The sequence below is a fragment of the Ostrea edulis genome, chromosome 4 (assembly GCF_947568905.1).
Source record: "Ostrea edulis chromosome 4, xbOstEdul1.1, whole genome shotgun sequence".
Classification (NCBI taxonomy): domain Eukaryota; kingdom Metazoa; phylum Mollusca; class Bivalvia; order Ostreida; family Ostreidae; genus Ostrea; species Ostrea edulis.
In genome coordinates, this window is record NC_079167.1 from 86165489 (window position 1) to 86181871 (window position 16383).

The following is a 16383-nucleotide window of genomic DNA, read 5'->3' on the forward strand; positions in this document are numbered from 1 at the left end:
TTGATGTGATTTCTAGTTTAACCATGGACTGATGTGATTTCTAGTTTAACCATGGACTGATGTGATTTCTAGTTTAACCATGGACTGATGTTATTTCTAGTCTTCGCTCTGGGGTGTTATGAAGAGTTAACGATTCGTTGGGCGTTTTTCTTTTTCTTTTGAGTATACGCATTGCCTAACGAGGACCGGATCACCCAACTCCATTCCTTTTCTTTTGCCAGCCTTTGTCATTTCGAACAGTGGTATGAAAAAAAGTGATGGGATATTTACATGTAATCATGATTGTCATTCTTTACGTAAGGATGTCTGAGTTTATCATAAAATTCATGGCTGGCGGTTTCTTTGGTTTATCATATAAACTTGTAATATCAATTCACAGTACAATTTGATGACACTGAAAGAAAACTTTGACGGATGATGAGTTTGCAGCTACATGGCACTAGTGACTGCGGCAGCTCACAAATTTAATCCCCTGACACTCTGCAAGACGTTCACAGATTTAAACAGAGACAGTAGTACCCACAAGCAAGTGTTTGCCGTTAAATATACCCTCCGTCGTACCTGTGTAACTAACAAAGAAGCCACAATAATTACCACATAACATACCCGTTATCATATATGTTCTTGCTGCATGTGTCAAGATGCATTGAGTATTCTGTTGGGCAAGTGCTCCGAGGTCATCCCATCCCTTATTTCTTAATTTTTATATTTGAAACAATGAGGTCCTGACCCCTAAACCATATATATCCCTGCTGCATATATCAAGATGCATTGAGTATTATAATGGGTAAGTACCTCAGGGTCATCCGAACCCCCGTCATTTTTTTGACTGTTCGCATATCTTTAAATGGTTAAGATTCCGACCCTTAAAGCAAATGACGCAGTGCACCGCGCACCAGGTTTTTGTCGTTTTCTACTCCATTTGCCCCTCAAAGTGAAAAATAAAATTCCGAAAACTTGCTGTATATCTAAAGGACACCACCAATGCAAGGTGAAGATAATGAACAGTGATAAATCTCATAACTCCTATAAGCAATACAAAATAGATAGTTGGGCAAACACGGACCCCTGGACACACCAGAGGTGGGATCAGGTGACTAGGAGGAGTAAGCATCCCCTGTTGACCGGTCACACCCGCCGTGAGCCCCATATCCTGATCAGGTAAACGGATTTATCCGCAGTCAAAATCAGTGTGCCAAGAACGGCTTAACAATCGGTATGAAACACGTCAGACAGCATTTGACTCAATGCGAGGTTGTATTGACGAACTAGATCGTTATAACGACCATAGAATTTGCGAAATGCTGACTTCAATCGAGACTGTTGAAATCCCTGTACCATCAACTTGTTTGTCAGTAGCTTACCTCGATTTAAAAACTGACTACACCCAGAACAAGCTCTTGCATATCGAATCAGTTGAGATATATAAACACCATATGCAGGTGATAATGGAATATTGCTACATAAATGTGGGAAGTTGACGATGGAGAAGCTGAAATCATCCCGTTTGTCATACAGTTGAGTTGTTAGTTTGCCGTTAATGTCTACTTTCAATAAAATATCTAAGTATGAAGCAGAAGTGGACGACTCTGTGGTGTCCTTTATTTCGAGCTCACAAGGATATATCAAATCGACATATGAATGAAAGCTATCATTGTTAATAGACAAAACGTCATCGATATATCTAAAAGTCGAATTGAAGGTCACAGCGAGAGATTTTTTCTTCTCACGTAGAAGTTTTTGAATAAATTCTGCTTCATATGAATATAAAAACAGGTCAGCTAACAAAGGAGCACCCATATGATTTGGATACTGCTTAACATGTTTACAAGTGGAGTTCTAGGAACCAGGTTTTCTATAGAAAAACGTCGTTTTTCAACCAATAATTGTCCCCCAGGATGAAAATGAAAATTCTACAACCTTAATGCACATCTACCCACCAATACTTTTGAAAATGATTTGGCTACTGCGTATTTTAATGTAAGAGGAGTTCTGAGAACCAGGGGTTAAAAACGTTCTTTTTTACCCCCATATAGCCCTGAGGACGAAAATGAAAATTTTAAAAACTTCATAATTTGGCTACTGCGTAAATCGTAAGAGGAGTTGTGGGAACCAGGATTCTTTTATAGAAAAACTTCATTTTTCAACCCCCATGTGGCCACCAGGATTAAATTGAAAATTCGGAAACGGCATTGCATATCTACAGGACACCACCTATCATATACCAAAATATTAATTGGTTACTGCTTGAAATAAAAGATGAGTTTGAGGGAGAAGAAAGTGTGACTGACGGACGTATCAGGATAACAAAAATATACCCTACATTTTTTTAGAATAATCGTGGTGCTTCCGCACGACGTTATCATATTTGATAACTGTAGTAGATTGCCAATATCTTTACAGATTTGATAAATGTGGCAGTTTGCCAATACCTTCATAGAATTGATAACTGTGGCCGCTTGTCAATACCTTTACAGATCTGATAACTGTACATATGTGGCAGCTTGTCAATACCTTTACAGATCTGATAAATGTGGCAGCTTGTCAATACCTATATAGATTTGGTAACTGTGGCAGCTTGTCAATATCTTTACATATTTGATAACTGTAGTAGATTGTCAATACCTTTACAGATCCGATAACTGTGTTAGCTTGTCAATACCTATATAGATTTGATAACTGTAGTAGATTGCCAATACCTTTACAGATTTGATAAATGTGGCAGTTTGCCAATACCTTCATAGAATTGATAACTGTGGCAGCTTGTCAATACCTTTACAGATCTGATAACTGTACATATGTGGCAGCTTGTCAATACCTTTACAGATCTGATAACTGTGACAGCTTGTCAATACCTATATAGATTTGGTAACTGTGGCAACTTGTCAATACCTTTATAGATTTGATAACTGGGGCAGTTTGACAATACCTTTATAAATTTGATAACTGTGGCAGTTGCCAATACCTTTATAGATTTGATAACTGTGGCAGTTTGCGAATACCTTTATAGATATGATAACTGTGGCAGTTTGTCAATACCTTTACAGATCTGATAATTGTGGCAGCTTGTCAATACCTTTACAGATTTGATAATTGTGGCAGCTTGTCAATACCTATATAGATTTGGTAACTGTGGCAGCTTGTCAATACCTATATAGATTTGGTAACTGTGGTAGCTTGTCAATACCTTTATAGATTTGATAACTGGGGCAGTTTGACAATACCTTTATAAATTTGATAACTGTGGCAGTTGCCAATACCTTTATAGATTTGATAACTGTGGCAGTTTGCGAATACCTTTATAGATATGATAACTGTGGCAGTTTGTCAATACCTTTACAGATCTGATAAATGTGACAGCTTGTCAATACCTTTACAGATTTGATAACTGTAGCGCCGCCTCCTCAAGACTTTCACAGGTCTGATAACAAACGATAGCTCCATAATAGCTTTACAGATAAGATAGGCATGGCAGCTCCGCAACACGTTCTCAGATATGATGAATGGGAAAGCTCCGCAACACGTTCTCAGATTACTGATTAGATACTGTAAATAGTGCAACATCGTCGTTACCATTTCTAGGTTTTGCGCGTTGTCAAAACATTCCAGAAATGCAACTTCTCAGACTTATGTATCAATATTCTATTTCACCTGAAAGTGGTGTTTGTATCTCTCAAGAGATTCCATACATGAGAGCATGTTCTGCATATGATCAATTTTTAAATCGAGGCAGGCTACTGACAAATAAATTGATTTACTAGGATTTCAAAATTCTCGTTTAAAGTCAGCATCTTACAAACTCTATATGATCTAATTTGTAAATACAACCTGTCGTTTAGTCGAATGCTGTTTCTCATGTTACATTCCAAGTATTAGGCCGTTCTTTACATACCGATTTTCATTACAGATTACTCCGTTTACTTGATCAAGATACAGGGTTCACTGCGGGTGTGATCGGTCAACAGGGGGTGCTTATTCCTCCTAGGCATGCACCGGATCCTATTTCTTGTGCTTCCAGGAGTCCGTGTTTGTCTCACTCTCTATTTTGTATTCTTTGTGAACATTATGAGACTGATAACTGTTTGTTATCTTCACTTGTTCATGCACTACCCAGATAATCAAGTTTCCGCATACTGATAACAACAGCATTGTTTAACCAAGATTAACTAATGCCAAAGCGAGGCACCTAGCTCCTGGTGCATAAAACCTGGTGTAAAACTTAAACTCAGATTGACTAATACCAAGGCATTTAGCTCCTGGTGCATAAAACTTAAACTCAGATTAACTAATGCTAAGCATTTAACTCCTTTGTTATAAAACTTAAACTCAGATTGACTAATGCCAAAGCATCTAGCTCCTGGGTTATAAAACTTAAACTCAGATTGACTAATGCCCAGTCACCTAGCTCCTGGGTTATAAAACTTAAACTCAGATTGACTAATGCCAAGGCACCTAGCTCCTGGGTTATAAAACTTAAACTCAGATTGACTAATGCCAAGGCACCTAGCTCCTGGGTTATAAAACTTAAACTCAGATTGACTAATGCCAAGGCACTTAGCTCCTGTGTTATAAAACTTAAACTCAGATTGACTAATGCCAAGGCACTTAGCTCCTGGGTTATAAAACTTAAACTCAGATTGACTAATGCCAAGGCACCTAGCTCCTGGGTTATAAAACTTAAACTCAGATTGACTAATGCCAAGGCACCTAGCTCCTGAGTTATAAAACTTAAACTCAGATTGACTAATGCCAAGGCACCTAGCTCCTGGGTTATAAAACTTAAACTCAGATTGACTAATGCCAAGGCACTTAGCTCCTGTGTTATAAAACTTAAACTCAGATTGACTAATGCCAAGGCACCTAGCTCCTGGGTTATAAAACTTAAACTCAGATTGACTAATGCCAAGGCATCTAGCTCCTGGGTTATAAAACTTAAACTCAGATTGACTAATGCCAAGGCATCTAGCTCCTGGGTTATAAAACTTAAACTCAGATTGACTAATGCCAAGGCATCTAGCTCCTGGGTTATAAAACTTAAACTCAGATTAACTAATGTCAAGGCACCTAGCTCCTGGGGTTTAAAACTTGAACGAGCTCACTTTTGATCTAGGCTTCATGTTTTACTGTGTAGTCCTTCTATTAAAGTGAGTATTCTAACAAAATTTACTCGTCTTGTTACGTTGTATGGCCACGGGACCAGGGCATCTCAAAATAACTGCAGAATATCTTGAGTGTGCAAGGGAAATTGTAAAAGCTGGTTAACGTATAGCAGAAGAATACAATTGCAAATGATAAAAAAATAAAAAGGAAACATTCAAGTCGCAGTCATGTAAGAGTCGTGCAAATTTGTAATTATGTGAATTTGTAATTATGTGAATATGTAAATTTGTAATTATGTGAATTTGTAATTATGTGAATTTGTAATTATGTGAATATGTGAATTTGTAATTATGTGAATTTGTAATTATGTGAATTTGTATATGTGTGAATTTGTAATTATGTGAATATGTGAATTTGTAAATATGTGAATTTGTAATTATATGAATTTGTAATTATGTGAATTTGTAATTATGTGAATTTGTAAATATGTGAATTTGTAATTATATGAATTTGTAATTATGTGAATTTATAATTGTGTGCATTTGTAATTATGTGAATTTGTAATTATAATGAATTCGTAATTATGTGAATTTGTAATTATGCGAATATGTGAATTTGTAATTATGTGAATTTGTAATTATGAGAATTTGTAATTATGTGAATTTGTAATTATGTGAATTTGTAATTATATGAATTTGTAATTATGTAAATTTGTAATTATGAGAATTTGTAATTATGTGAATTTGTAAATATGTGAATTTGTAATTATATGAATTTGTAATTATGTGAATTTGTAATTATGAGAATTTGTAATTATGTGAATTTGTAATTATGTGAATTTGTAAATATGTGAATTTGTAATTATGTAAATTTGTAATTGTGTGCATTTGTAATTATGTGAATTTGTAATTATAATGAATTCGTAATTATGTGAATTTGTAATTATGCGAATATGTGAATTTGTAATTATGTGAATTTGTAATTATATGAATTAATTTTGTAATTATGTGAATTTGCTAAGAATGCTTTTATGAATACACTTTTAGTCTTTTTTAAAAAATATAGTCAGGGGGATCGGCCACACATTCTGATAAAATTTTAGTTCCTGTCCTTAGATATTACAAACAAGTACACAGAGAATGATTACACACTTGTTCATACCATTTTCAATCCATTTATTTTCAGAAGTTGGATATATTTTTTCCCATTTGAGATAAGGACATTATACATAGCTTTGCAACCTTTCTTAGATGTGAATATTAGTTCAATAGTAGAGAGATATCTGATATTGTAATCTTTTACAATAATCTTATTGTTCTGTTGTATATATTTCTTTATTGCTGTAACAAGACATGAAAACTAGAGGACGTTTACTTTTCCTGTAGACATCTCTTTAAATTCTACATGTTTATCAAAGGTGAACTACCTTTGGGAGATAATTCTTGCAAATTGTCATTGTTCAATCACAGAAATTTAGAACAACAGTATCAGAAATAATTTGTTTCTCATTTGAGTTGCATGGCGATCCTGACTTTTCACCTCATGGTCTAACAGGGACAGATTAGTAGTTACCTGTGCAGTTATATAAGGGTTGTTCGATATGTAATGTGTATTGTACCACAGCGCGATAACGCTTTGCACGATTTCATGGATGGTGATACATGTACTCTTGAATAGCTCTATTCAATACCTTTCCAACAGTATAAACATGAGCCTTCAGTTCCACGTAGTTTTAAACTTATAGTCATTTCAATAGAGCTAGTCGTTGATCACTGTTGTAAAAATGGTTGGGAAACAGATTGAGAATATTGAAGAAATTAGAGCTTATATAAAAATTCGCACAAAACTCAGTCATTCGTAATGTAGATTTTTACTGAATTGGGGGAAGTTTATGGGTCTGATAAGGTATCTTATGAGACAGTTCGTAGGCGGAGAAAGAAATTTCTGACTGGCACAAAGTCCGTCAAAGATGCAGCCAAATCTGGCCGACCTGTCACTGTAATAGGCAAGGGAAATGTCTCAAAAGTCAGGGAAATAATTGAAAGTGATGGTACATACACGATTCGTAATATTGCCAAAGCTGTTGGCATATCGCTATCGCGGGTGCATTTCATTTTGAAGCGTATTTTGAAAGAACGAAAGATTTCTGCCAGATGGATACGGCATATATTGACAGATGACCAAAAACGGGTACGAGTACAAACCGCTAAGCAATTGCTCAAATGTTTCCCAAATTCAATCAAAGGCAATTTGCAAACATTGTTACTGGTGACGAAACATGGGTTTACTATTTCGAACCAGTAAGAAAAATTGGAAACAAAATATGGTTAACTAAACATGGTATAAGGCCTGTAGTTGTCAAAAGACCCATAAGCACAAAGAAGGCTATTTATTGCATATTCTTCTCATGTGATGGTATAGCCGTACAAATTCAGATGCCGAAGTGCAAAAGTGTTACAGGTCGGTACAGCCCTCGTATATGTCAAAGCTCAACTGATATTCTTGATTTCCTTTAGAAGCTATATACATTTTCTAACAATTTTATTGACGTTTTCAGAAACAATTATACGTGTAGCTGTATCACTTTCCATGCGAAGACTAATCAGTATCGATAAAATTGTGTTGGAAATACCATCTAGAAATCTCTTCTTCCAATATATGACCTGGTGACTTTGACCTTAAGGCATGAAAAACCAAATACAGGATTGTGCAATTATGTATCGATATATTCTCGGTCAATATGATTGACCGGGAAAATGTCAAATTGTTTTTTTCCACACAATTGAACAATACAAAACATCGAAACCGGGTACGATGGCTTAGAGAACGATACATTGTCGGCCACCTTTGTTTACAGCTGCATTGGAAATCACAGTCGAAAATGATTAGTTCTTACAGTTTATTGTTATTTCGGACTTCCAAAATTTCGGCTTGAGCATCACTGAAGACACATTATTTGTCGAAATGCGCATCTAGTGCATCAAAATTGGTACCGTACAAGTTTTCCATCTTAGAACACTATAAGCCTAGTATTGCATTCTTAATCTTAATTCGTTACTAGTGTAATCTTAGAACACAATAAGCCTGGTATTTCTCTGTTATATCTCACTCTTCTTGTAATCTTAAAACACTGTAAGCCTGGTATTTCCCTGATAAATTTCACCTGGTATTTCCCTGTTAAATTTCACCTGGTATTTCCCTGTTAAATTTCACCTGGTATTTCTCTGTTTTATGTCACCTGGTATTTCTGTTTTATGTCACCTGGTATTTCTCTGTTTTATTTCACCTGGTATTTCTCTGTTTTATGTCACCTGGTATTTCTCTGTTTTATGTCACCTGGTTTTTCTCTGTTTTATGTCACCTCGTATTTCTCTGTTTTATGTCACCTGGTATTTCTGTTTTATGTCACCTGATATTTCTCTGTTTTATTTCACCTGGTATTTCTCCGTTTTATGTCACCTGGTATTTCTCTGTTTTATTTCACCTGGTATTTCTGTTTTATGTCACCTGATATTTCTCTCTTCTATGCCAATATCATTGTTACTTCTGTTATACTCCATTATTATTGCAATCTTAGAATACTATAAACCTGATATTTCATTCTCATTATTAATTCATTATTGTAATCTTAGAACGCAATAAACCTGGTATTTTTCTGTTATATTTTATTATTGCTGTAATCTTAGAATACAATAAGCCTGGTATTTTATTCTCATTATTAATTTATCATAATAAGCCTGGCATTTCTCTATTATATTTCACCTGGTATTTCTCTGTTCTATATCATTATTATTGTAATCTGTCAACACTATAAGCCCGGTATTTCTCTGTTCTATATCATTATTAATGTAATCTGTCAACACTATAAGCCCGGTATTTCTCTGTTCTATATCATTATTATTGTAATCTGTCAACACCATAAGCCTGGTATTTCTGTTCTATATCATTATTAATGTAATCTGTCAACACTATAAGCCTGGTATTTCTCTGTTCTACATCATTATTAATGTAATCTGTCAACACTATAAACCCGGTATTTCTCTGTTCTACATCATTATTAATGTAATCTGTCAACACTATAAGCCTGGTATTTCTGTTCTACATCATTATTAATGTAATCTGTCAACACTATAAGCCTGGTATTTCTCTGTTCTATATCATTATTAATGTAATCTGTCAACACTATAAGCCTGGTATTTCTCTGTTCTACATCATTATTAATGTAATCTGTCAACACTATAAACCCGGTATTTCTGTTCTATATCATTATTATTGTAATCTGTCAACACTATAAGCCTGGTATTTCTCTGTTCTTTATCATTATTATTGTAATCTGTCAACACTATAAGCCTGGTATTTCTCTGTTCTTTATCATTATTAATGTAATCTGTCAACACTATAAACCCGGTATTTCTCTGTTCTATATCATTATTAATGTAATCTGTCAACACTATAAGCCTGGTATTTCTCTGTTCTACATCATTATTAATGTAATCTGTCAACACTATAAGCCTGGTATATCTCTGTTCTATATCATTATTAATGTAATCTGTCAACACTATAAGCCTGGTATCTCTGTTCTACATCATTATTAATGTAATCTGTCAACACTATAAGCCTGGTATTTCTGTTCTACATCATTATTAATGTAATCTGTCAACACTATAAGCCCGGTATTTCTCTGTTCTATATCATTATTAATGTAATCTGTCAACACTATAAGCCTGGTATTTCTCTGTTCTATATCATTATTAATGTAATCTGTCAACACTATAAGCCTGGGATTTCTCTGTTCTAGATCATTATTAATGTAATCTGTCAACACTATAAGCCTGGTATTTCTGTTCTATATCATTAATGTAATCTGTCAACACTATAAGCCTGATATATCTCTGTTCTATATCATTATTATTGTAATTTTAGAACACAATAAGCCTGGTATTTCTGTTATATTTCATTCTTCTTGTAATCTTAGAACACTGCAAACCTGGTATTTCTCTGTTATATTTCCTTTATTATTGTAATCTTAGAACACTATAAGCCTGGGATTTCATTCTTATTCTTATTTCATTGTTATTGTAGCCCAAGATCACTTTTCTTCCCATTACATTCATACCCATTTAAACTATACAATTGTGACAAAGCAAGTGTGGTATTTTTCCCTGTTCAACTCTTCCAACCAAATTTCTCTCATATCGTGAATCTCTCCATCATTCTTGGTTGATGATATTGACCACACCCCTTTCCAATCTATTTTAATCATCTCAACCAGAAAACAACATGGTCATACTTTTTATCTACATTGTAATTACATCCTATTCATATAAGGATGCTTTGTGCTAAGTTTGGTTAAAATTGGGCTAACTGGATTTATGAAAAAAGAATAAACTGTGAGCAAGATAACAGATAAATACACACACACACTTTATTGCATCTGATCAGCAAAAAACTTTGTGTGTTTTCAATATTAAGTTCATCAGAAAACAGAGCATGCTTGTCTTTACATAAATGTATTTTCGATCTTATAACACAACATAGACAATAGTAATAAACAGACAATTTATGACTAAATCATATTCATCATAACACCTACAAGCGTGATCAAATATCTCACATAACATGAGGTAACAGTCTGGCCATTACTATTCACAGTGTCTTTATAGTGAATAAACTCTGTAACCTGTACACAAGTATGTAGATATAAAATACACAAGCTAAAATGTCACAGCTGTTCTAGTAAGCATGGTAAAGCTGGGGATTTATCTGTGTTGCAGAGTATTATATTAACTAAGCAGTTCTGTTTACATCATGTTTAATACATGCTAGCACAGAAATACTACTATTGCATCATGGGCAAACAGATATAGTTCATTTAAATGAAATAAATAGTCTCTCCCTCTCTTGCTCTCTCTCTCTCTCCCCCTATGTAACTCATTCTTTCTGATTTTTCCTCCTCTAACAGTCATTTATAGGAATGTTTTCAGTCTATGTATATACAATTTTCCATGAGTTAGAAACCAGTTTTGTGTCTGAAATCTAGTTCTGGAAATGTTTCAATCTATAAAATTAATTAACAATACACTGAAGTTGGGAAGATGCAGATTCTGATTACATACTGATATTTCTTAGTGATATCCTTTGTGGAAATTTTTTTGCTGAAATTGTCAGCCATATTGAATGCTGCATCTTTGTAGTCACTGTTACCATGGTGACAGACTAGCTGGTTATGGCATAGATGATCAAAGACACAGCTATCACGACTATCGCCACGACTACCAGGATGTACACAATTTTCCTGCGGGATTTTTTCTGGAAAACAAGAAAATGTTACAGCTATCAATAATATTTCATAATGAATTCCTCTACAATAACTCAGTTAGGTTTCGGCTTTTGAGGGTTTCCTACTTTCCAATTTTTATCTCTATAAATCAGCATTCTAAAACATACTGTAATGGGTTTTTAGAATATCTGAATCACACTGGGTATTGTGTATTCTCTTAATGAATTATAAAGCGTGAATCACGGAACACATCAAAATGTACAATTTCAGGATCTAAGAATTTTGTTTTTATGGATATGCACAAGATATTTTCATGTTTCAGAGATATTTAGAGAGCACCTCAGGTTTGTGAAATTAACACTCACAACATGTGTTACGTGAGATTAATCCTAATCTGTTGTAGATAAGTGAGATTAATCCTAATCTGTTGTAGATAAGTGAGATTAATCCCAGTCTGTTATAGATTTGTTATTTTAATCCTAATCTGTTACAGATTTGTTAGATTAATCCTAACGTGTTATAGATTTTTTTTTATTAATCCTAACGTGTTATAGATTTTTTTTTATTAATCCTAACCTGCTATAGATTTGTTTCAGATTAATCCTAGTCTGCTATGGATTTTTTTTTAGATTAATCTTAATTTGTAATAAATTTGTGAGAATAATCCTAATGTGTTATAAATTTGTGAGATTAATCCTAGTCTGTTATAAATTTGTGAGATTAATCCTAGTCTGTTATAGATTTGTGAGATTAATCCTAATCTGTTAAAGATTTGTGAGATTAATCCTAATCTGTTAAAGATTTGTGAGATTAATCCTAGTCTGTTATAGATTTGTGAGATTAATCCTAGTTTGTAATAGATTTGTGACACTAATCCTCATCTGTCATAAATTTGTTAGATTAATCCTAGTCTGTTTTAGATTTGATACATTAATCCTAGTCTGTTATATATTTGTGAGATTAATCCTCATCTGTTATAGATATGTGCGATTAATCCTAATCTGTCGTGCAACCCACTTTTAAAGTAATGTCTTAGTTTTGCTGTGTTCGTGATTTAATTCTACATTCTTCCATCAACAAAGTGGATGCTCTACAAACAGAGTTACTGTGACTGGCAGTCTTACGAAAAAACTACTTTCACAACATCAGGTAATAGATAAAAGTGTCAGTCACACAGGTACTCAATACACACTAGTGGTAGGAATTGTTTAATCCTGTAGAGATAGAGCATGCGATGAAGGTAACAATGATGTTCACGATGATGACTTACCTAATTGCTACTTTTATTGCTCACTACAACGGCGATGATAATTGCGATGACAGCCAACACTACGACAAGCATAACAACACATATAAACTTTTTTCTGCGAGCTTTGGACTGAAACAAGGATAAATGAAAATAAACAACAGAAACATTTTTCAACAACCAAACAAATGAAAATCTATAAAAGAACTCAAAAAATAAATACTGTTCACTATAGTCTAAGTTTCGTAAGAGCCCAATAAAAAGAACCCAATTTTATTGTTCTATCTTTCAGTCATAGATCATAAAATTGTAATATTAAGAATTTTTTGTAATCAATCAAAACAAAACTTATCTGTGCTATAGCTATTCTGATAGGTCCGAGACCTTCACGGGCGATTTACTCCCCCCCCCCCCACCCCCCCCAAAAGTGTAATAAAAGTTCAGGAACTGAAGATACACCTTGACATTAACCTGGCCATCAATCCTTTCATAGATCATTGTGTGTACTAGAGAATGATATGTGAAGCGACTTATAAAATAGCATATACTGTCCCAGCTTACTTTATATCACATAAAATTAGTAAAAATGACTTTCATTCCTTATCCCACGCAAATTTCGGACAAGCCAAAGGCTTGTTCGTGAAGCAAGGGTAACACATATTTAAAAGAAAAAAAAACCAGCAAACGAATAGAGATATTCTCTACATATGTTCACTGAAAATTTTGTGATCCATAAGGGCACTGCCATTTTTGTTTTGTTCATAAGTTGCTTCTCAGTTATTCTGTGTTTTAATTTTGAATGCCAAAAATACAAGACTGACTATTCAAACACTCGGTTTCTTAAAAATGGTATAATCATTATTGTTACTGTTTTTAGCCAATCACCAAATAGAAACACAGTAATACGACTAAATAGATGAACAAGTTCATGAGTTTCTTTAAATGAAAATATACGATATATTTATGCTTACCTTTTAACCACTTTAAAATTGTTGGTTAATTTTGTTTAGTTTTACATGTACATATGTAGCTGTCATTTGAATTGCAAAAAGGATATATTGTTGCTCATAATTTTTTTGATTTGAAAAAGAAAAAGTCAAAGTTAAATGTGACGTCACAATGCACGATTTACGTCGGCTGGCATTATATTCCCCACGTTAAATGAATAGGCAGATCATGTAGTTATCCTCATCCCCCCCCCCCCTTTAATATTTAGATGCTACTGGGCATTTAGCACAAGGGGAATTTCATAAATAATATATACTTTTTAATTGGGACATGCCAATGACCATTTCATGCTTCGCTCGGTCCAACGGTCACACCGTATATACATATTTATTTTTAAAATTAGTAAAACTGTTTTTGATATTATTTGATGAATAATTCTAAAGAAAATATGAATTTTATATGATCCGGACCAATATTGCTGTTGCAAGAAAATTTAAACTGAAGAGTCAAACGTATTGTGATGTCATTCTATATAAAGAATGTTGATAAAGTCAAATGAACCAATCAAATTGCATGTTAAAACTGATATTAAATTATAAATGTATGGATCCCATACTGATAGAAGGTAATATAAGAGTGTAGTCTGTAAGTGTAGGGATCTCATACTGATGTTATATAATGTAATATAAAATCTATAAGTGTAGGGATCTCATACTGATGTTATAGAATGTAATATAAAATCTATATAAGTGTAGAGATCTCATACTGATATTATAGAATGCAATATAAAATCTATAAGTGTAGGGATCTCATACTGATGTTAAAGAATGTAATATAAAATCTATATAAGTGTAGAGATCTCATACTGATGTTATAGAATGTAATATAAAATTTACATAAGTGTAGGGATCTCATACTGATGTTATAGAATGTAATATAAAATGTATATAAGTGTAGGGATCTCATACTGTTGTTATAGAATGTAATATAAAATCTATAAGTGTAGAGATCTCATACTGATATTACAGAATGCAATATAAAATCTATAAGTGTAGGGATCTCATACTGTTGTTAAAGAATGTAATATAAAATCTATATAAGTGTAGAGATCTCATACTGATGTTAAAGAATGTAATATAAAATCTATATAAGTGTAGAGATCTCATACTGATGTTAAAGAATGTAATATAAAATCTATATAAGTGTAGAGATCTCATACTGATGCTATAGAATGTAATATAAAATCTATAAGTGTAGGGATCTCATACTGATGTTATAGAATGTAATATAAAATCTATATAAGTGTAGGGATCTCATACTGATGTTATAGAATGTAATACAAAATGTATAAGTGTAGGGATCTCATACTGATGTTATAGAATGTAATACAAAATGTATAAGTGTAGGGATCTCATACTGATGTTATAGAATGCAATATAAAATGTATATAAGTGTAGTGATCTCATACTGTTGTTATAGAATGTAATACAAAATGTATAAGTGTAGGGATCTCATACTGATGTTATAGAATGCAATATAAAATGCATATAAGTGTAGGGATCTCATACTGATGTTATAGAATGCAATATAAAATGTATATAAGTGTAGGGATCTCATACTGATGTTATAGAATGCAATATAAAATGTATATAAGTGTAGTGATCTCATACTGTTGTTATAGAATGTAATACAAAATGTATAAGTGTAGAGATCTCATACTGTTGTTATAGAATGTAATATAAAATCTGTAGGTGTAGAGATCTCATACTGATGTTATAGAATGTAATATAAAATATGTAGGTGTATGGATCCAATGCTATTAAGAAGAGACTGCAATGCTGTATAAAAGTGTACCACATACACTCACACATGTAAGTCGACCCGTGTATTTCTCAGTGACTGTTCTAGGAGAATTATTTTTTTTTAGGAATTTGACATTGTTCCTAAAATAAGTCGGACTGATTCTTTTTAAATCAAATTGAGTGTCAACTTTATAACTTTTTTCTAGCAAGAGTTGCATTTCTTTGTAAATATTATCTTAAAGTTTATCTCAATTTTTATTACCAATAATATTATGTTAAATACATTGAATAAATAAGAAAATAATTTTAAAAAATTTGTTTCCTCCCTTTTTTTTTAGTCTTTTTGGCATGGTAACTGGAACGATAATTTTACCACATAAAACTTGTATATCTAAGAGAGAAAAAAATCACAAAATGCTCACTGTCCATGCCATCTATCTGATAAAATGTGGTCAAATGATTGGAAGATTAAATCATGTAGTTTAATTATAAAGATACCAGGTTTGGATAACACTGCATGCCCTCTTTCATTGTTTGATAATGACCATACTGAAGCCTGTGTTTGTTTAATGAATATTACAGCTACATTACAAAAACAAGAGGCCCATGGGCCACATCGCTCACCTGAGTCACCTTGGTCCATATCAGAAGATTTTCCATATCTATTTGCATGTAAAACCGTAGTCCTTATTATGGCCCCAAACCTTCCCCTGGAGGCCATGGTTTTTGCAAACTTGAATCTACACTATGTCAGAAAGCTTTCATGTAAATGTGAACTTCTTTGGCCCAATGGTTCTTGAGAAGAAGATTTTTAAAGATTGTCCCTATATATTTGTATGTAAAACTTTGATCCCCTATTGTGGCCCCATCCTACCCCGGGGGGGGGGGGGGGGGGGGGGGGGGGGGCATGATTTTAACAAACCTGAATCTGCACTATATCAGAAAGCTTTCATATAAATCTCAGCTTTTCTGGTTTAGTGGTTCTGGGAAGAAGATTTTTAAAGATT

General features: G+C 33.4%; 1 protein-coding gene across 4 annotated transcripts in view; it reads right to left on the reverse strand.

Annotated features, from left to right (window-relative positions):
- Nucleotides 1-10500: 10500 nt before the first annotated feature.
- LOC125668571 (syntaxin-7-like) overlaps nucleotides 10501-16383 on the reverse strand; it is a 24598-nt gene continuing 18715 nt past the window's right edge. For 2 of the 4 annotated variants that reach the window (XM_048902852.2, XM_048902851.2), the window contains exons 11-12: nucleotides 12651-12758; nucleotides 11368-11409 (exon numbers count right to left, since the gene is read on the reverse strand). In XM_048902852.2, coding sequence (XP_048758809.1) covers nucleotides 12651-12758 — 108 coding nt within the window. In that variant the 3' untranslated portion in view covers nucleotides 11368-11409. Of the gene's footprint in view, nucleotides 11410-12650; nucleotides 12759-16383 lie in introns of those variants that run through there. The other 2 variants (XM_048902853.2, XM_048902854.2) reach the window with 2 other exon arrangements.